General features: G+C 42.4%; 2 protein-coding genes across 2 annotated transcripts; one reads left to right on the top strand and one right to left on the bottom strand.

The window, feature by feature from the left end:
- The first annotated feature begins 255 nt into the window (after positions 1 to 255).
- Positions 256 to 9,843, top strand: chmp2ba (charged multivesicular body protein 2Ba). The gene is made up of 6 exons (XM_079276799.1): positions 256 to 427; positions 2,878 to 2,969; positions 5,339 to 5,533; positions 6,365 to 6,467; positions 6,748 to 6,854; positions 8,060 to 9,843. Exons 1-6 carry the CDS (start codon positions 394 to 396, stop codon positions 8,171 to 8,173), a joined length of 645 nt encoding a protein of 214 aa, XP_079132925.1. The 5' UTR covers positions 256 to 393; the 3' UTR covers positions 8,174 to 9,843.
- Positions 9,844 to 12,521: 2,678 nt separating this feature from the next.
- On the bottom strand, positions 12,522 to 21,241 carry pou1f1 (POU class 1 homeobox 1; the record flags this gene model as incomplete). Its single annotated transcript, XM_079276829.1, has 7 exons — positions 12,522 to 12,747; positions 13,516 to 13,576; positions 13,898 to 14,062; positions 14,221 to 14,484; positions 19,346 to 19,444; positions 19,717 to 19,878; positions 21,106 to 21,241. 7 exons carry the CDS (start codon positions 21,239 to 21,241, stop codon positions 12,522 to 12,524), a joined length of 1,113 nt encoding a protein of 370 aa, XP_079132955.1.
- Between the last annotated feature and the right edge of the window lie 997 nt (positions 21,242 to 22,238).

A 22,238-nucleotide genomic window follows, 5' to 3' on the forward strand; every position in this document is an offset into this window, starting at 1 on the left:
GGTACAATCATACACCTTAGCATTCAGATGATATTCTTCTATAATACAGACATTCATATGGTTTTGCAGTCCAACAGGACATTCAAAGGTACAGCGTTGCCATTTTTCATTATTTGGCATTATTTCTGACCAGTTTAGACACACTTTTCTGATCATGGTGGGACATTTTACGAGGTACACTTGAAGGCAGCATGAGAGTCCCGCCGTGACGTCACGGGGAGCAGTAGAGTCAGTCAGCTGAGGGAGGAACGACAACAGAAAGTCAACCAGGAAACCGAAGCTACTAAACCGGCCCACCGCGTCGGTTTGACGGCGGTTTTTAGCGATAAGAATCACACAGTGTAACAGTACAGGATTTGTATTTTTATATATTAGTCGACACAAAGCAGCGATATGGCTTCCCTTTTCAAGAAGAAGACTGTCGATGGTAAGTTTGTTCTGTGTGGAAAAAGCTAGCTAACTTGTTTTTAGCCCGGGTGTTCAGAGTGCTGTGTTGTTCCCAAATTAACTTTAGCTATTCCCATATAACGCTAACTTGTTCAACCTGTTCTGAGTCTCGCTGAGTCACAAGTCACACTGCAGACTGAAGCCTAAAAACAGCATGAATGTAAACTTAACATAGTTACATGTAACATAAATGGCCGCATTGACGTTACAATGTAGCTGTGAGCAACAATATGTGGTTTTACATGTTTAATGGGTAATTTAGGTTCGTTTCCGCACATTGCTCTAATCGTTAGCTCTCTGCTGACGTGAGGTCCATAAAGGAAGAAGGTGACTTCATTGCTACACAGGAGCTAAGGGTTAGTAACTGTTGTATAATGTCTGAACACAAACCGGTCACATAAACTCCCAATTGTCATAAAATGTGTGTCAAAACGTTTAATATGTCATGTCAAATAGATAATAGCAGTTATACTATTTGTTGACTTTTATTGAAATTATACCAAAGGTTACAGTTCCAACTCTCACATGTCCTGTCTGGAGAAGACATACATACAGATAACGTTACATTACTGACTCATAAGTAAAATTTAAAAAACAACCTTATTACAAACTGTGTGATACAATTCTGTAATATGCTGTTAAAATGTGACATATCATGCTGTCTGTGCACTTGGACGGTGTAATTTTAATCTGTAACATACAGTGGTGTCTACAGTTGAATCTGTAACATACAGTGATGTCTACATTTTGAGAAGCCTTTAAATTTAAGTATTTACGTATTTGTCTCCAGGCGAGGCAATCAGCCTCACAAGGTTAGAATGGAAAAGCAGCCTCTCCTTAATCATATTTAATGAATCAATTATTATATTTCAAATACTGATTATATTGACTCATAGGGCTGGATTAGAGGGGGGGGGGGGGGGGCACATTAAAAGTTCACCTACTCTGGACCCCCCCCCCCCCCCACACACACACACACACACGCACACACACACACTTATTCATGTAGAGAATTCCATAAAAATATCACAGTTTATTGTCTTCATGTTTAAAACTATGCTCTGTTGTTTAAGGTAAATCTTTCCACAGACCCGCCTCCCTACTCCTCCCATCATTGTCCTCCCAGTCTCACCCACACCGATCGCCTGCATACTGTACTTACTGTGCCGCGGTGCCTCCCCTCCATTCCATTGTCGGGTCTTCTCATTGACATTTTGCAGTTTTCCATCTCATCGTTATCGTTAACTTGTCTCATCTCTCCTTCTATGGACAGAGTTTTTTCTCGTTGTAGCCCTGGGTAGGGTGGCTGAAGTGGTTTCTGGTTATTTGGCGAATGGAGGAGGGGGGGGGGTTAGGTCGCACATATTTGTAGGACGATATCCCTCCCACTTTGAAACGTTGGCGGCGCGTCACCTTATACGTGTACACGCGTGGATCCCACAAGTGGTCCAACGCACTGACGTGTTTTGACCGAGTTGGCTGAACTTTTCACAAAGAATAAAGCTTTTTTTGGCACTGGTTCGCTTTTTTTCCGTGACGTGATACTTTCTTGTATATTATATTGCAACTTATGAATATGGAGCTGAATCAATTGTTTAGAATTTAGAATAAATTGTTCGGTTCCTCCTTTTTTTGTTTGTTCTTTTTTTAGATAATATACTGTCTAAACTCTACATGTCTTTCCCAGAGAACTGATTTATTGATCTGTTATTCTGTGCTCATCTATTGACATCCGTTCCTCCTGTTTTGCTCTTTTTATTTAAAGTTTTGTTTTGTTCATCTGACCTGTTGAAGGGTATTTAGGAGTTAATTTGTGCTGATTCTTAACTTTACTTAATGCTAGATGATTCGTTGTGGATTAAAAATTCCTAAAACGATATTGTGTATGTATTGTGCTGTGCATTGCAACATCTTAAAGCCCCCCCTGAATTTAAACTAAATCAGGTTTAGGTGATTTCTGATACATTTTAAGACTATATTGTTTTCTGTTATTATTATTGTCATATTTTCTTTTTCTGGAGGACCGTGTGTGAGTGTGTGAGTGTGTGAGTGTGTGAGTGAGTGAGTGAGTGAGTGAGTGAGTGAGTGAGAGAGAGAGAGAGACAGTTGTTATGCGGGCTGTCCCTCACTCAGAAGTTGTGTGTGACTTCAGAGTCATACGTCAGCTCACATGATGCCACTTTGTGTGCGTGGTTTAGAGCTGACTCAATATTGGTGTGAGCTATTTTGAGACTGGACTTGTGTTACCACCACTGTATAGGGAAATTGTACATATTTGATAAGATCAAAAGTAATACATGTTATCACGTAAACTGAGAGAGCCTGTGTTTGCATTTTGATATCTGAAAAGGGCACTTATGTGTTATAAGTGTTTAGTTATTGTAGCTTTCACAAAGTGTGACCCGTCTTCCTTTCTGTCTCTCTCCAAAGACATCATCAAGGAACAGTCTAAGGAGCTGCGTGGCACCCAGAGACAGATCACCAGGGACAGAGCAGCGCTGGAGAAACAAGAGAAACAAATGGTGGGACTACACACACACGCACACTCACAGAGAAGTCTGGGGAAACAAAAGTATCTCGAAGGCATTTTCCATAGATTTCTATATATTGCATCACTACTATCCCAACACATAGCTAGAGATGCATATTACATCCTTTTCCTTCAATCTGGGATTGAGTCTGATTGGCTAATGGGCCTAAATTAATAGCAAGAATGATCTGGTGTGGTGGCTTTGCTTCAGGCAAGTCAGACTCTTCTCTCTCTCTCTCTCTCTCTCTCTCTCTCTCTCTCTCTCTCTCTCTCTCTCTCTCTCTCTCTCTCTCGCACGCACGCACGCACGCTCGCTCGCTCGCTAAGAATTACACGCTGCGGCTATATTCACAGACACACACAATATTTCCATGAAAGAACCTGGCTGTTTCCGCTCCTCTCTATTGTTTTAAGTAAAAATCATACAGGACATAATTACCTCCCTGGGGAACCAGGTTATTATTTCTCATTAATGCTTTCTGCTAATTAGTCCTTTTTTTTTCGGGCTTTGTTGCAAGTTCTGAATAAAAGATACTTTCACTAAGAAATGGAAATGATCTGTATTAGCACTTTAGCACAATCATGACTGTCTGTTGCCCCGCCACCACCACCATGCGCCCTCACATGTGAGTGTAAGCACACACATTCATACTGCATATGGGGCAGAAGTTATAGTTTCAATAAATCGGGTTCATAAAAGTTTGTTTCTCTTTATTTTTGTCGTTGGTTTTAGGTACGTTTTAGAATATGCAGAAAACATATTCAATTGTGTGAAATTGAATTAATTAATAAAAATAAAAGGTTTTTAGTCATGTGTAAACTTCACAGGAGAGTTTGATTAAAGCTGCTGTTGCAACACATTGTCCGTCGATGGTCCTCGTTTATACGTCAACATTCCCAGCTCCTATACCAAGAGAAGTCCTCACAGCCTCACATTGGCGAGCTGCACTCCTTCATGTCTAGGAGAACACTCTATCCATCACCCCCCTCCCCCTCCCTCCTTTCCTGACAGGACAGTAAATAAGACATTCTATGCTTCACATCAGGAGAAGTCCCACTGCTCTCATCTGTATCTTTTCCCCGTTAAAGCATTCATAGTTTTTCAGATGACAGTGCAGTTGACATTATTATTGTCACTGTGCTCCTTTTTTTTTCTTACACAGCTCAATGTTTTTTCTTCCCCTCCGTGGCATTCATTTGAATTTTTACTGCTCACAAAAGCAAGTAAATCCAGACTGAACCTAGTGTGTGTGTGTGTGTGTGTGTGTGAGAGAGAGACACTGAGCTGATTGGGGGAATGTCTGTTGCTTCATCAAACATTAATAATTGATTGTTGTTTCCTGAAGATGCTTTTAGCTCACAGACAAGAAATAAACAACACACACTGCAGCTGTGCTGAGAGGCCTTTCTAGCCGGCTGTAACCTGCAGCTCCACTCGTGTCTCTCGGGATGCTCACACACACACACACACACACTCGTGCCCACACACAGATTCCCCGTGGGCATTAGTGTGTTTTCTGATGTTTACCAAAGCGTGCATTTGCTTTGCCAGTGTGTGAGGCCTGATCCAGATGACAATGTTTACTATGTCTATATTTATATAAACACAGTGGTCTCTCGGGAGCATCATGGATATACTTTGTTTGTTTATCAATGCATAGTGTGTGTGTGTGTATTGTGCGTCATATGGTACAGTAAGAGGAAATCATGGAAGAACTTTGCAGGTCACATGATCAGTAGCAGCACAGATAAGTGATTTACATAATAGTATATTATACAGTATACTCTGCAGAAGCCCTCCTGAACTATGAGAGTCATGGAATGTCATTAAAAACGAGTAATGCACATCTAAAATGAACCTTCATGAATGGCATCCGAGCGGATTGCCCATTCAGATCCACAGTTACCCGTAGAGCTACCGTAGAGCTATCGTAGAGCTGCCGTAGAGTTATCGTACAGCTATCGTAGAGTTATTGTAGAGTTGTCCCTGCAGTTGACTTGGCTGCTGATTTATTCCATCCTGATTGTCCGGGATCTTAATGTGGCTTTGGACATGGTTAAGCTTGTCGTATTGCTGAAACAGATGGAAAATTGGCGGCGCTCACTGACACCGTAAAGTTCAAAAAACATTCCTTTAATGAGAAATGTATCTGGTGTGTCAGGTAGCTGCTCCGCTACGGCAAATCTGCAACATGGACGGGCTCAAAATCCCTATTTGTCTCAATGTATGTGCTTATACACACAGTTGGTGTTCGTTCGGGTCAGGCGTAAATGGCTGCTTACTTATTGTACGGCTCCGTACAATATTATGGGCTCCATTATCACAATGTTCATAAATGTACCCCCCCCCCCCCCTTTCAGGAGGCTGAAATCAAGAAAATGGCTAAGAGCGGTAACAAGGAGGCCTGTAAGATTCTGGCCAAGCAGCTGGTCCAGCTGAGGAAGCAGAAGAACCGCACGTACGCCGTCAGCTCTAAGGTCACCTCCATGTCTACGCAGACGAAGGTCATGAACTCCCAGATGAAGATGGCCGGCGCCATGGCCACCTCAGCCAAGGTAAGGCCCCGGACATTTGATATCCACTACTTTCAACTCATCTGTTTTGCATAGGAACTAGTTTCAGTGTTTACTCGTAGCAATATTTCAGTGTTGTGATTAAAGTGTTAATGTGTGATCTGTTCATGTTTAAAGTCTGGTGGCGTCGTTGTAAATGAAGTGTGAAAGCTGGTAATTGGCCCGGAGCGATGTGCAGTACAGAGACTTCACAAACGCACACGCAGGTCAAATATAATTAGGCAGCAGATTAATGGAGTGTTAGAGCGTGTGTGTGTGTGTTTTTGTAGAGCGAAAGAGAGAAAATGTGTTAATTGTTTTATGTCAGACATACACAAAGTTTGTTTAGACACAGATTTTCTTAGAAAATCCATTTATTAGGTGAGCAGTGCAGCACTGTCCGCTCACATAGCTGTGAGTTAGCCTGGTTTAGAGCGCTATGTCAACAGTTAAGTGAATAGAGGGATATATGTGTTGAGTCAGTCATAGCAAGTCTTCTAAAGACCTATTTCACCAACATCTCTTTGAGACACTGATTTGTAATACGAGCATAAATCATCTTGAATTAGCTTCTTGGGAAACTGCCGTGTCTGTAATATGCAAGATAATTAACCGAGAGCATGTTCTGAGAGAATTACGGTTCTCTCTTTGACAACTATGTGATTCAAATCTTCTTAATTCATATTTCTTTGCAAATATCTTATCAACCGCTTATGCTGAAAAAGAAGGCAGCATGAAGGTCTTGATCATTCGCTACGTTGCTGCTTCTCCTCAGTACCAGCTTGCAACCTCGAGATTGAGTTGATCTAACCTTTCTTTTAATCATGTGTGCAGACTATGCAAGCAGTAAATAAGAAGATGGATCCACAGAAGACCCTGCAGACCATGCAGGACTTCCAGAAGGAGAACATGAAGATGGACATGACCGAGGAGATGAGTAAGGACTCGCAATACACACACACAAAAAACTCTGGTATTTACAGGCTCGCCGAAACCAGATTGTCGGGATCTATGAGAACGGGTGTTCGGGGTTGACGAGTGTCGCAAGAAAGAGAAACACGAAAGCACGGTTATGATACAGAGAGGCTTTTCCGTTTACGTCATGGGATCGATGGCACACAAGCAGCCACACATGCATTTCTCACTCTAAAGTCCAAACTGTGACCAGATATCAATGTGTCCTCATCTCCTCCCTTCCTGTCTCACTATCCGTCTAGTCAACGACACTTTAGATGAGATCTTCGATGAGTCCGGGGACGAAGAGGAATCTCAGGACATCGTCAACCAGGTTCTGGACGAGATCGGCATTGAGATCTCAGGAAAGGTAAGAAATTCAGAGAGAGAGCGAGCTCACCGTAACTTTATACTATCTTCTGTTTGAACAACTTTAACCCCGTGGGGCAATGCCTTTTTCCATTTATCTCTTTTTATCTAAGTGTTCTCACGATTCAGGCAGAAATGTGTGTGTGAGAGAACGTAAAAGCACATTTTACACATGTAAATGATCCCCCAGCAACATGAAGTACACAATAAATGTTCCACATGGCTTTTACTCGACTTTTTTAGCTGCCACATGGTGGGGCTAGCCTGCAGCTCTTCTGTACTTTAGTCTGTGGAACTGCCATGCCGCCCATCTGCTGTGTGTCTGGCTCCCCCTGGGGGGCTTCATGAGTTATTACCTCTCATTACACAATGTACAAACCCCACAAACTGTCCCGTAAACAAGCGCCACAGCTGGAGAGAACAAACAGACAAGATTCATAAAAAGCCTGCAAAACGGTTTTTAAAAGTGCGGGCATTTTCTTTCTTGCTTAATCACAATAAAGAAGAAGAAGAGCAGAGAATTCTCTGAACGCTCTCGTTGTGTTCAACAATAAATCTTTCTCAATCAACCCGGATTTTCATTCAATATATAATGCCTTGACAAATAACAGGTGCTGAAAAATGGCTTCAGTTTTTCAGCAAAGACAAAATGTAATAATAGTTTGAATTAAGATCCACGTCATGGAATTATGCCTTTTGGGTGGCGAGTACCAGGTTGTTGTAACACTTTTATTATACCAGTTAAAGAGCCTTAAGCATGTCGCAGCACAGGAGATATTCAACCATTAACCAACAAAACCTGCAGAGCCAAATTATCAAGGAAAGGGTTAAAGAGCTTCAAGAAGTGGTTTCTTATTTGTGTTTGTCAAGTGAAGGATGTTTGCTGCTGTCAAGAACACCGCTTGTGTAACTGACGCCCACTTGCGTTAACGCTGTGGTGGGCGTAAGTCATTTAAAGGGACATCACAAAGTATTCATGCGGTATGAATTGTTTCGTGGAGTTAATAGTTTTCCAATACAATTGACAATCATTGCGATCAGAATTGAACGGGTCTTTTACGTTTGTATTATTAGTGGCAGTAGGCAGCTGTTCACAGCAGCCAATCTTACGACGAGTACCGGGCTTTGTGCGTGTGTGTGTGTGTGTTAAGTTTGAATTGAGTGTGCCTGCTAATGGGGGAATATTCTGCCCATGTGTGTTTCCAGATGGTGAGAGCTCCAGCTGCAGGGAAGAGCCTCCCCAGCGCCGCCTCCTCTAAACAGGCCACCATCTCCGACGACGAGATAGAGAGACAGCTCCGAGCTCTGGGAGTGGACTAATGGTCTTCTCTGTATTCATGTTCACATTGTAAACTTGTGCAACATTAATGCTGATTGATACAGACTCTTTTAGACACATTGGTTTTTTATCATTGTTGAAATGCTAAAGGTGTAACAAAGGGTGCACACCAACACACACACACACACACACGTTAAGACATTCAAAGACATGCGGGCGGACATGTTTATTAACACGCAGAACATCTGATCTATTTATGCGAAAATTATATTCATTAACATACTGGAGTGGCCACAGCCTAAAGGTGGACCAATAGTAGAGTTCTGAACCACCTATGCTGTTGTTTACCGTACCACACATCTCCGTCTGTATAAGGGCTACAGTGTAGAGACCGTGGAACTGGCTTTTCCCGTCTTAGTCGTATCATCTATCAGCCTTTACGTGGCTGAAGATGGAGGGTCTTTCCCCAGCAAGTTTCAATAAGTAAAACACTGTAATTAGAAACAGCTTAGGTGTTGTCAGTAACCAGATGGAACTTGATTTTGCCGACTCGCACCATTTACGCGATCCACTTCCTCCGAGGCAAACCGTCCTCTTCTTCATGTGCGTGTTGTTTGGGGTGAAATATCCCCGGCTGAAATAGGACACCGTAGCTTTACCATGCAAGTGAAAGGGAGACAGCATCAACAGCAACCTTCTCTACACAAATCAAGCAACTGGTCAACTAAGCTGATTAATGATCATGTTTTTATAAAACCCGTAGGTACGCTACCATAGTTACTGGAGATGATGTGACTCAGACATGTGCATGTGAGATGTATAGCTGACGAGGGTAAGGCCTTCACTTTACTTACATAAGGAAACATTAATTACATAATGCATGAAATGCTGAGATGGACTGATCGGAGGGCGAGCGTTTAATTTGCACCGCCGCAGATGTGATGCTGTACAGATTGTGTGGGAAAGCTTAATCAAAGACATATTAGGACTAATGTAACACCGGCATATCGAAGAGTTTTTGAATAGCTTGTTTGATGCTACGGAGTAATCAAATTAGTTTTTTTATTTTTTCAATTATTGTTCTTGGTTGATCTGATTGTGTATCTTGTATTGGACATGGGGTTTACAGTGATTGTGGGATGGCACTGGTCCTGCAGTCCCGCCTCTCTTTCAGCTGCTGTGCAGTTACTGTCATATGTTATTTAAGCTGCCTCACTCACAAACACACACACACACAACACTACACTACACTACACCACACCATTAAAATAATAACTACACTGTGATCCGAGAGATGTTTTCTCTTCCTCAGAGCTGAAGCTTTTGCTTCTCTGCAGTGATTTAATGTCAGCCAGCGTCACGAGAAAGACACTGATTAAGTTACATTGACTCTTTGTCTCTCTCGCTCGCTCGCTGGCCTCTTGTTCCCACATTGACTTCCATTGCCAAAACAAATTGAAAATGTTTCCATTCTTACATGCATCTGACATGCACAATAGACAACTCATTGAACCTTCGAACATCGCTTCTTCTTTTGTGATTGTGAGCGGAAACAATGTTTTAACAGATTCCAATATTGTTTGAGTGCAGTTCTATGCTTCGGAAATGTCCACATTAAAGGTGTGTGTATACTCCTTTTTTTTGTTTGGTCACTGTAAAGTGACTGTAAAGGGTTGATGGCTTTTATAAATGAATAAAGTTTCTTCAGGTACATGTTGGTGAGCCTTTATTATGTTTCCCCTTTAAAGGACTAACTCATTATTTACATCTCTACAGACCATTGTATCTGTGTTTAAATACATGTTTTAGATGTATCTTTACTCCCATTCCAGACAGCCATTGGTTCCCATTCATTTCCATATGATTGGCGAGCTCTTGAAGCTTGCTCAAGTTTAATCACAACAAGCATCAACCTGCCAATCTATTTTAATATACAGAAATATAATGAAGTCAATAGATAGATCCAAATGTAAAAGAAACACCAGCATGGTCACTGCAACATCATTAGCTGTCATGTAAAGTCTGTAATTTGTAGTATATAGAAGAAATGGAATACAAACATTCAGCATTTATTGATGCAGATCTTCCCAATAATATTGCATGAGCTATGTGAATTTCAGTTCTCGAAAACAGATTTTGTTTTAAAGAATTTAACAAGCGGTGAAGGCCCCAATGTTCTCTGAACACATCAAGACAAAAAAATAAGAGGTGTACCTTCAAGAGCTGCAGTGTTAAAGCATCAGTGAGACCAGCACTAAGAAGCCTCTTAATAGCTTATTCAGCGTATCATGCCGATAACTTTCGGGCCTCAGAAATGTGTCGGCGGTCCAACGACCCCGCTGCATTTATTTCCCCTGACAGCGCTCCAGTGAGACAGCTGTACATGAATCACAGTGGAAACTGCCAGCTCCTCAATAGATGTCTTCTAGATTTATTAATGAATCACCGGTGGCACACCCATGAATCGTACAGTTCATGCTGTACACCTAACCCGACTCGCTCTTCTAATGTATGTATTATATGGGTCATAAAATGACGTTAGTAGAAGTGAGAGATGGCACATGTGTAGCTCTGCATGAAACACAGTTCTCCTTTATTACCAGAAATGAATTAAACTGATTCACCGCTCAGTGTCTGGGAACAGAAAGACCATAGCTCAGTACAAGTATAGGTTTCGCAATAACCAGCTGTGTCTCTGGCATATTTACTGTATATTTTCAATCAAGTTGAATGAAGGTATTTCAAATATATCTGCCGACAAACTTACATAGCATCATTTCCTGCACTATAATAAAGTGGCAGTCTAATTTCTATGTCTTCCAAAGAATGGTACCTGATGTAAGCGGAACACAAAAGCCTGGATTTTGTCTGAGAGGAAATTTGTGTTTATTAAGACATTTCACATCAGTCATCTCAACCAGGTCAGAGCCGTGACTGGCTGATGTTCTTCTTTGTATGACACTTTGTCAAGGGAACAACAACAAAAGCGTAACGTCAACAAATATGAAAAATGAAGTCTATCTTGCAAGAGGGAAACGGCAGACCTCAGATCCATTTTGGTTGAAAAACAATGCCAGAAAGTGTTAGCCTATCCCTGACTTCATAACCATAAATCAAAGAGGTTGTACTCAGCAAAAGTAGTTCAACATAATATATTATGTATCAAATAAATAGGTTGTTGTGAAACTTTCAATATATTACTATGACCGTGGCTGTATCACTTTAAATAAAACCAACATTTTTCATATAAGACAGGTAATTAACACATCAGCTCACAATAATCACAAATACACAAACAAACACAGCTACAACACAAAGAGTCCAGCTGTTAAATGCAGATGTAAAATGTTGGAACATTTCATTAAAAGTAAAGTTTCCCTTCTTTCTTGAAAATAAAAGAACGAAAGTTGAGCTAACATCTGTTTAAAGGCACAGGTCTGATCTATGATTCATCTGCACTCTGGTGCTGATAGATTGTAGTTGGTCTGTGAAAGTAACTTTCAGTGTACATATAGCAAACAAGGCACAGCTATGGTTCAGTGTATTCAAATGTCAGGTCACGGAAGCTGCTGCGTCAAACCAGCTTATGAGGCAAATGAAAAGCTTTTATCTTCAAAGCTTTCAACTTACAGAATGTTCGACTGGCTTTTACCGTATTCAAGTTATAATCTGAATGTTAAATCAGTTGAATTGTTTCAAATGCATCAGCAGCTGCTTAATGCAGAACGAGGACAGCTTTTGTTGTTGGGGGTTTTTCTGTTTTCTGATTGATGTCAGAGTTTTGATTTCACAATAACACTATTTCACGAGCTGTGGACGTGAGCGAGCCTCCATCAGGCTGGAGGTGAACGGAAACTCTAGCTCAGGGGTCTCAAACTCCCGGCCCGCTACGTCATGTTATGTGTACCGCGAATCCGCCAGCAAAAACTTTTTTAAGTTAGACTTGATAATAAAAATATCCCCATAGTCGAAATTATGAGATAGAAAGTCGAAGTTATGCAATAGAAAGTCATAACTATGATAGAAAGTCAAAATGATGAGATTGAAAGTCAAAATGATGAGATTGAAAGTCAAAATGATGAGATTGAAAGTCAAAATTATGAGATTGAAAGCCAAAATTATGAGATTGAAAGTCAAAATGATGAGATACTTAAACAGTCATCGAAGCAGCTCTTTGGCTGGTTACTGTACATTTAACATGGAAATGTATTGTGAGCACATTGAAGACTACTTTAAACTGTGAATGCAGAGAGTTATTTAACAATATGTTACGAGTAGTGACATTTACAACCGGCCCTTTGTGGGCGACCGTGATGCTGATGTGGCCCGGAGTGAAAATGAGCTTGAGACCCCTGCTCTAGCTGAACCTTATAACTATGCCATTGGTCTTTATGCTTTACTCATCTGTGCAATGCAGTGTGGGCCGAGTTTGTTCAAACAGGAGCTGAGGTTGAGACTGGTTTTGACCCGTTTCTCTCTTTGGCGTCTGTTGCAGAACCAGACTCTGACCACCTCCTTCTCCAGATGGAGGCCTTTGGCTATCCGGGCTATTTCCTGGGAGGATGGCTTACTTTTTTCCACAAAGCTGTGCTCCAGGGCCTCCTTAGCTCCAAGGCTGCAGTGGGGAACAAGGGAGAGAGAAGAAAAGATGAACTGCATGAAATCAAAATGTCATCGTATGATATTATGCATTGTATCTTTGCTCCTTATAGTTTAGGGGGTCGCCAACAAGTAGGTCGCGAGCTGCCAGTTTCTGAGTGGCTAAAGGTTCAAAGAATATGTGCATACATTTGATAACACAAAGTGGCTTTGTAAAACAGTTTCATTTTCTATCCACTCTAACTCACAGACGCTCCGCCCCCTTCTGACACAAAATGATTATTTGCCAATTCGCTCTCAGTTGAAACGAGTTAACACTGCTTTCAAGTTTGGTTACAGGGACATCGTAACATTCGGCGATGTTAGCAGACTAGCAAGCAGACACCAGATGTAACGATGACCGCAGAAAATAGCCAGCCCAATGAAAAGCAAAATCAGATGAGTCTTAGACCAGGTGTGCCTGCAAAGACCACTGCTGTATTGTGTGATTGAATGAATACAATCCACAATTGGCTAACCCCCCTGCTCAAACACTAATGGCCTGTGAACCAACAGCCAACAGAGGCTTTGTTTCGTGGAACACAACAGAACCCCAAAAAGCCCTTCAGCTATGTCAGGATTGTAATAGAGGCAATGACTGCAGTGGGCGAAACATTATTAAAGGACCATACAAGTAAGACACATGTTACGTCTGCGTCTGGCGATGTAAAACCTGGTGCGATGAGCAGCACCAAATTAGCTCTGGGAGGAAAAGAAGGTCGGCGACCCCTGTTATAGTTGGTACCTGATAGTTGTTCTCCTTTTCCTCTTGCGCTCATTCATTCCTATTTTATCATTGTACAAGGCTGCAGGAAGGGAGAACAATATGTTGTTAGTGCTGTTACTGCTCACAGCTCACTGTATGTATGTAAGGCAAACAGGTTGGTAACCTCTGTCCTAGACGATGTACAAGCTGGTGTTAGATCTTCGTAATCATGCCAGGAAAGCATGGCTGTAATACAGTAATCTCCAGCAGACCATAAAACACTGACTCAAAAGGTTATTTGCAACTTACACTGACACCATTTGTTTTAGCTCATAGGAATTAGACATCCAGGTAAAAGATTACGTTTCAATAAATGCTCTGAATTGGGATTGATGGAACGGAGTATATGTGTGTGACTCACCACCGGCCAGCTCAGCTTCGTCGAGCCATTTAGCCAGAATGGCTTTGAGTTTGCAGGCATTCTTAAAGCTGAGCTGCAAATTTTCAAAGCGGCAGATTGTGGTCTGGCTGAACTCTGAGCCGTGCACTGCAGCGAGAGCCTCGCCTACATTAGTCTGTGTGTAGCCTGGAGGTCAAAAGAAACCAAAACACTTCATGGAATACCCTCGAGCAAAGAAGTGCAAAAGCAGAGACATTCATGGTGAGGTTCTCTAATTGGTGCACTTGGTTTGTGGGCTAATTTTCAGCTGTAATTATGATCATCACTTGGTGATGTATACTCACCCAGTTTGATCCTCCGTATTTTGAAGTCATTGGCAAACATCTCCAGCTCTCGTATCTGCGGGGAGTCCATGGCCGGGGCATCTTCTGGGTCCCGCATGGTCTTCCTTTGGCCATCAGTTTTCATCTCCCCAATACTATGGCCCCCAAGGACCTCATCAGTGGAGAGGAGGACCGGGGGCAGTGAGGAGAAACCATGGCTTAATGCACAGGAACCACTACTTAGACCATGATCCGGAAACTTGTACAAGCAAGGAGTAAGAGACCCTGGGGAGAGAAAGAAAGAGAGAGAGAGAGAGAGAGAGAGAGAGAGAGAGAGAACATTGGTTGGAAGGTGTCTCAATGGAGACCCTGAAGCTGTCAGAAGGGTGTTGAAAGCCTCTATTCCCAAATGTATCCTGACAGCCTTAATTTCCACAGCACAAAAAAGTTTGACAAGCCCCTGCAAGACACCCTGAACTACTAAGAACAAAAACCGCTGGAACCTGCAGAATGATGTTTTTTATATTATTGTTATCATTTTGCTAATATTGCCCATATATAGTATACTTTAATGAATGCGACGACTCACATCTCATCCTGAAAACAAGAGGTATGCCTCGTGAGTTCTTCCGCCCCCATATTTTTGTATTTTGTAAGTGAGAAAATACACTTATTGAACCCGATTATGTAGCACCCACCTGAGGCAGCTCCATTCCTGTGCAGTGAATTGAATAATCAGTTGATTAATAGATATTTCTTTCCCTGGCCCTGAACATAATATATTCCAGATATTCTTCTCTGCAGTTTACCTGTAATTTAAGACGCCCAGTCACATTTCTTGCTGAAATACTCTTATCCTTGGCTTCAGTGTTACAACACAAAGCTGACTTCACTTCTTTGATTTCAATGCTCTCTATTATCATGTGGTGAAAAACAAACAAACATTGAACACAACTTTTAAACAACTTTTGGTGACTATAACCTTAAAGGTGCAAAATAACGAGATTGGGAGCACTTGAGCCTCTCAACGGCTCTCAACATGGCGACGCCTGTGCCGGTTGCTTGGAGCCAATAATGCTAACAGTGCAAACAACTTCAAATGTGCTGACAGGGCTAACGGTGTTTACCTGTCAGGGGGAACCAGAGGATCAGTGCTACGCTTCCGCAATGAAGCTGCCGGTCGAGACGGCGTTATTAGTTGACACCGGCAAAGTGTAGCATTGCCCAAAAAAGAACCCGTTACATTTGGAGGGGATCCAAATCATGGATTGAATAAACACATTATTTTTCACTTATGGAAACGGCCTTGGCAGAGCACACTCTCTGAGTGGCCTTCTGGTTTCTACAAGTGGCTGTTAATGTTAAGTGGTTAGCTGCAGTGGAGCTTGTAGCTGTTGTAGCCAATCACTTTTCCCTTTTGTTCGTATCAATGACAGATTACTGCCAGAGTACCAGATGGGTGGATGACCAACTGTTTTTTGGAATATGATGCTTCTCATCGCATCAACACTCCGCACACAATAGCCAATACCTGATTTGTGATTTAAGTCTGACAGCAACCAAATGTTGTCTTCAATCCACTCTGACCCTATCCCACGAATATCCTTTGCTTTTGATAGTATCAACATAGCTGGAACAGAATCTTAGATGAGCTATGCAACACTCCCCTCTTGTGTTATGGGGATTGTAGTGCAGGGAAAACTATATCACAATTGACTGAACGAACTTTCACTTCACTGAATTTACAGATCCAGTGATGAGGGAGATACAAGACAGGAGGTTGCAATGTTTTGGCGAAAACTAAAAGTGTCGAACACGGCAACAAATCCTACCGAAAGGTTATAATGTGGAGTTTTTACCAGCCGCGACACCGACGCTGGTATTGTTTCCACTTTGTGAATTTGTGTCATCATGACAAAATATGGTCCTGGAGACACCTTCTGAGGCGGGAACTACCACGGAGACACGTTTGAGCACCTTGACAGGTGTTTATATGCCTGTGGACAGATATTCTAACCACGAAAGCAGCATAAACGTGCAGGACGCAGTCACAAAACTTTATAGACATGTAGTTGAGATCAAAAATAAAGGTGGACTTCAATGATTTTGTGTGGTCTGAGCAAGGGGGGCGAAGAGACCACTGCCCCCCTCCCACACACACACACACACACTTACCGCCCCTGGTCCATTGGCGTTGTGGCTGATATGATCCCATTGCAAGATGGAATCTAGTTGACTTTGCTCAGCGTAATGATGTTTCTATCTATCTACTCGGACAATGAGGATGCGCCTAACCAATCCTACAACTCCTTCTTCAAATTGAGCATATGTTGCACCAATACTTCTGTCTACACTAAGAAAACATCGCCATAAAAGCTTCAACTCTGAAAGACCTAACTAGAGATGGGATTATGTCAGCCCAGATGCCAAATCGGGCCGATGGCCCCTTCCCCACTTCCTACCGTCGTACTTCTTGCCCCCTTGCTCGGACCAAACCCCTCTCCGAACTTCGGCTTCATTTTTTTTATCTCAAGTACACATCTGTAAAGTTTTGTGACCACATCTTGTATGGTTGCGACGCTAAAACGGTGACAAAAATACAAACATCTGGCAAAGTAGTTCCTGTTACAGTAGGCGTCTCATGATGACACACAGACTTACAATGACTCACAAAGAGAAAACAATACCAGCGGCAGAGGAATAGGCCTACTGGGGCATTCTGTTCGCCTCACCATGTTGGAGAAAGAGAGAAGACTTTGCCTCGTTTGTGCTGATGCCTGCACTGAAGTTCCCCGGAGGGTGTACAGCTATCCTTGAGTGCACACAGCAGTTTGTTTGCGCTCTGCGGCGACACACTGGACAACAAGCACCTTTGAAAACACATGTGGGCTCAGTGGATGTGTGAAAGCTCCACACAAGCCTTCGTGTATATGGCCATGGACCCTCCAGCTGCTATGTGCTGCAACATGTGCACCATCCAAAGAGTGCGTTAACGTCAGCAGCTTTATGCTGAGCAAGAATAGAAAGCAAACGCTTGACATTCGAACTTCAGAATGCCATTATTAAAGAATGAAGTTATTGTTAAGGAGTTGTGTTTCAAGCCTCCCGATTAATGTCCATTGAGCTCTGTCTGTCTGGTCTCCAACAAAGACTGGCACACTAGTACATCTGGCTCTTTAGCTGAGAAATGCTAACCTGACCCACCAGATGGTTGTTACACACAACCATCCGAGAAGCCATCATTGGGAACTGTTTTGAAAAGGTTAAAAAAAAAGAAATACATGTGGCAGGAGATTGGATGTACCATCTATCGATCAAACTCTTACCAAAGCAAGTCTTGAGAAGAGAAAAAAACATCCTTGGCATGGAGAAAAGCTGTCAGTGCCATTCTTTCAACAAAGAAATACTCTCCAGTTCTGATACAACTGATGCCATTGCAGCACGCTAACCTCTTCAGGAGTCGCCATTGTTGTTTTCTGAACTAACAGTTGTCCTTTTCTGTGTCGCACACACCTGGTTGGTCCAACCAGCATTGATTGTAGCCTGACAAGATGGATTTTCATGTGATTTGTGATTGCGCAACTCTCACGCGATCATGACAGCTGCTGTGCAAGGTAAGAGAAATGCTTACTCTGTGCAATTTTTTGCTGGGCAGGTAGCATACGGTGGGTTGGACAGTTGCCTGCTGTGGCTGAAAACAATGTTGATGAGGCTAAACAGCTCCACAGAGCAAAGGAGAGCTCCAGAGTTGAAAGCTCTCTGTGGGTTCATAAAGCGACACCTTTCATATTACACGAAGTCATTTGATCCATTGTTAATATAAAAAAATAGATGAGCACAGTTTTAAAAATGAAAGCGCCAATTTCTTTTGTGACCTTGTCACATCCACTTCACATAATTACGGAGTTTTGTTTAATGCTATTAACGCTGTTAATGCCCCCTCCTCTTAAATATCCCTCTACTGCGTGCTGCTGTTGACCACTTTCAGCAAGTTTCATTTAAAGTTGACCTCCTGATGCTAATACTAAATGTGGCCAGCTGTCTAATTGTAATCCTAATGTATTTTAGCACTGCCTGGGACACTGCAGGCCGTACACTTTTATTAGACCACATACATGCGTGGGTAGATGTCGACACTCCAGTGGTTAAAATCCTATCAACCTTGTCTGTTAACAGACAAGCAGCAATATTATGTCCTGTGCAAAAGTTAATTGTTCTGTGCCAGCAGGGCTACTTTCAATGTCACATTCTTTTTTTGGTCAGCATTTGCTCTCATTTGGTTATATCAAACTAAATTAGTGTGGACATCAAACATTGAATCATTTTTTTATGGTTTAGACTTCAGAAGGTTACGTCTTGTGTGTGCAGTAAGAATAACTTCTTAAAGTGATTTCAGACAAGAAAGGACAACAGTGTTAATTATACACGCTCGAACAACTTTACCAGAAAATTCTGTGAAACGCTGGAACACATTGTTCATAGTTAAGTTAATTGAGCACATTTTTTCAGGGTCTTTAAAATCCTTGACAACCTGGTTAGGTTGTCAAGCTTCATTTCTTTTAACACCAGCAATTGCTCTGATATGTAAGCTTTTATATTAAATCTTGCATACTTAATACGGCCAATCAATATAAGTAGAGGGAGACTTTTTCTGTTTGAATTAAGAAACTGTTTGAGCAACTACATACAAAAATTGGCATTGTTCGATCAATCTTCATAGAGCTACATGTTGACTGTGAAAAATATTTTCCGGTAGGTATGAACAGACTTTTGACTGACTTGAAATTGGCACCAACATAGCTTGTCATGAAAAAAATAGAATGTCCCTGAACAGCAACACCATTCCCCCTGACAGTCTTCACACAGCCACTTCTATATTCATGTTTCTGCTCTCTGCGCAGCATCGGGAGGAAGTGGCAAGTCGTCTTTGACGGTTGTGTTTAACAAGTGCGCTGAAGAGCTCAAGCGTTCGGTGAAGTAATCAAGTCTGAAATTGATTTGAACTGGTAGCAAATTTTTTATTAAATTGGAATCAACAAATTGCTCAATTTAATGGATTTAACTGCAGGCCAGGGAATGATTACATATGCGTGTGCGTGTGTCTGTGTGAAAAGACTGATCGTGAGAGTGTGTATCTGATCGTTACCTTGCAATGGATTTGCACTGCCTACCATGTTGGGGTGAGGTACACCACATGTCTGCAGGATACGAGTCTGAGAGATGCTGGCAGAGAGCATCTCCTGAGCTACAGAGAGAGAGAGAGAGAGAGAGAGAGAGAGACCTTTGTCTGCACAATAATCATCGTTCTCATCCGAATCACAATCATAATCATCAGCGCATGAGGCCACCTTCACCATTGGGCCATTACTTCAAAGGTGTCGCATCATTCGTTTAATACATTCATTATAGGCTCGATTGACCAGATTAGAGTTCTTGATGATTAATTGTTTGTCGATTGACTTACATATTAATGACAGCCTTGCAATAGAAGTCACAAATACCATCACCACCACTCACCTGCCATCATGCCATAGGTGGCCTGCTGGTTGCTGTAGTGGCAGGGGGCGACTGGGTAATGTAGGCCCGGGGGGCCGTTGCCAAGAGCGTTCCCGAGGGTGGAGGTGGACAGGTGCATGTGGGAGCGCTTGGAGTGCTGACCCAGGGACAGCCCAGATGATACTGATGGAGACAAATGTGGTTACAATCTGACCGGAGTACAAAAGATCAGCTCATTAAAAACTGGAGAGCGTTGACTAGGATCTGATCTGAGGACAGGTCAGCTTTGAAAACCTCTCCTTTTGTTGATGCTCTCGTCTGATTCGTGTATTTTAATATAGCTGAGCACTGCTCTAGTCATGTCCTTTGCTAATTACATAATTGTTCATCTATTCATCTTTTTATCCAGCTTGATGTTCAGTTCAGGCACCAATGTGTTGAGATGCACTCCAATGTAGAGACAGTGCACTGTGTGTCATGTATGATGACTTGACCAAGGCTGATGAGGTTGTCTTAAACATCAATACAAATACAGTGCCACTGAGGAAAATCCTGCCATAATTGAAAATTTGACTTCTTTCCTCAATGCATACTGTACTTATTTTTAATTTAAATCAGATGACAGCTTTTCACATTTAGTTCATAGACTCATTCTAAGACAGAAATCAAATACAGGCCAGCACAATTCCACAAGTACAGTGCTGTCTGAGCAGAAAATCTATTTGCAAGATACGTTTGAATGGCTGCTACAGCATATACATTTTATGGATAATGTTCTGCATGATGTAATCTGGTCTATTCTGAGCTACAACAATCAGCACAGACTAAAACCTGCAGGAAGTTTCATCCACAATGCTCCATAGGAGAAAAAAAAAGACCTTGAGGAGTTTGCTATACTGATAACAAATCCTCAAAGCAATTATCCACTGAGTGGAGACAGCTGGGCCAAACCAGATGATAAGATACATTTACATAATTTCAGTTGGCTTTGAATAAATGCATTTTTCAATCCAATTCATCTGCATTCTTGCTCAGCTTGGGTAAATTAGAGGCCTCTAGGAGCAACTTGTAGCCCCACATGACACATCGCTCACCTGCAGCACCCAATGCGACTTTCTGTATAATCACTCACTGTCACCAGCAACTCTCACTTCGTCACAGCATGGGATGGCACAATGCCAAACTCCATTTTTTTACAGCCTCACAAGGCTGAAGCAGAAGGCTGAAGTAGTACAGGGCTGCCTTCTTGCAGCTGGGATTTAATATCACAACAACGCTATATGAACCATACTCCATATCATTCACTATAAACCTCCACTCTCCCCTTAAACTTCGCCACCGCGAAAGCCTAATTTTTGCAGAACAACATGACATGTAAGAGAAAATACTCAACATTACAGGACAGTTTACCTGCAGAAACCATGCTGTGAGCGTGGGAGCTGGCTGCCAGGCAGTCACCGGTAGAGGTGTGGTGCATGAGGATTGGCAAGGGTGAATCTCCTGCAAGTGGGGTGAAAGAGTCGGCGCCGAATACCTGGCAGGCCATTCTTCTCTGGCCTCACTCAAATGGTGCGCTGACGTTTGAACTCTTAAGTGGTTTCTTCGCTTTGCTTTGCCTTCTCTTGCTGCTTTCCTTGTCCTGTGTCTTTTATTGTCCTCTTGGAATCCCTTCCTTTCCTCTTCCTCTTCCTCCTGTGCGTCTTATCGGGTCTTTTGTCTTCCTCTTGTCTTCTTTGGCCTTCTCTTGCTCTGCCTTCTCGCTGCGTCTTGTCTTCTTTTCTTGTCCCGTTCTCCCTAATTCAGCCAAGTTCACTTGGGAACATGCAGTGAGAAAACTGCTGCGAACGGGTACCTTTTTTTTCCCTCAAAGGGAAAAGGACGTCAGCCAGAACTCTGCACGGTTTGTGGCACATCTGTAGCCTCAGTCAAGACTCTCGAAAAATGATTAGTGATGAGCTTCAGGTTGAAGTTACTGTCACAGAAATATCTGCTCAAAACTGTTACTCAACTATTGTGCTTTCTCTCATTAAGGCCTCTGCGATGCATGTCCCTGTCTCTTTTTCTCTACGACAGATGCAGGTCGGCCGGTGTCTCTCATACCCTCAGCATTTCGCCGCCCTTGTCTACTGCAGGTATTTATATGCCACCCACCAACAACTAACCACCCCTCTCTCTACCTGTGAGGCCCCCTATTTCCTATCGAGGAAATGCTTGCTCACCCCCACCTACCAATCCCATGTCAGTGTTGTTATCACTTGTGTTTGTCCTTACCTGCATTCTCCTCATCTCGTTACCAAATCCAGGATTAGGGTGCAGAGCGGCTGAGAAACCCGATCCCCTGCTCTCCTCTCCCCCTCTCACTATCTGTCTCTCCCTCTCCCTGATTGCAGGGTTGTGTTGTTGTAGTTGCAATGGGAAAGTAAAGTGAACACTTAAAGTGCTCATTAAAATAACAAAGACTGGTTTCATGTGATAACAAAGTTGATGATATGGTGTGGAATGAAGCGTTGCCGCAAATTGTCTCAAAGCAATTGCAACCAATG

The sequence above is a fragment of the Melanostigma gelatinosum genome (genome assembly GCF_949748355.1).
Source record: "Melanostigma gelatinosum genome assembly, chromosome: 10".
Taxonomy (NCBI): Eukaryota; Metazoa; Chordata; class Actinopteri; order Perciformes; family Zoarcidae; genus Melanostigma; species Melanostigma gelatinosum.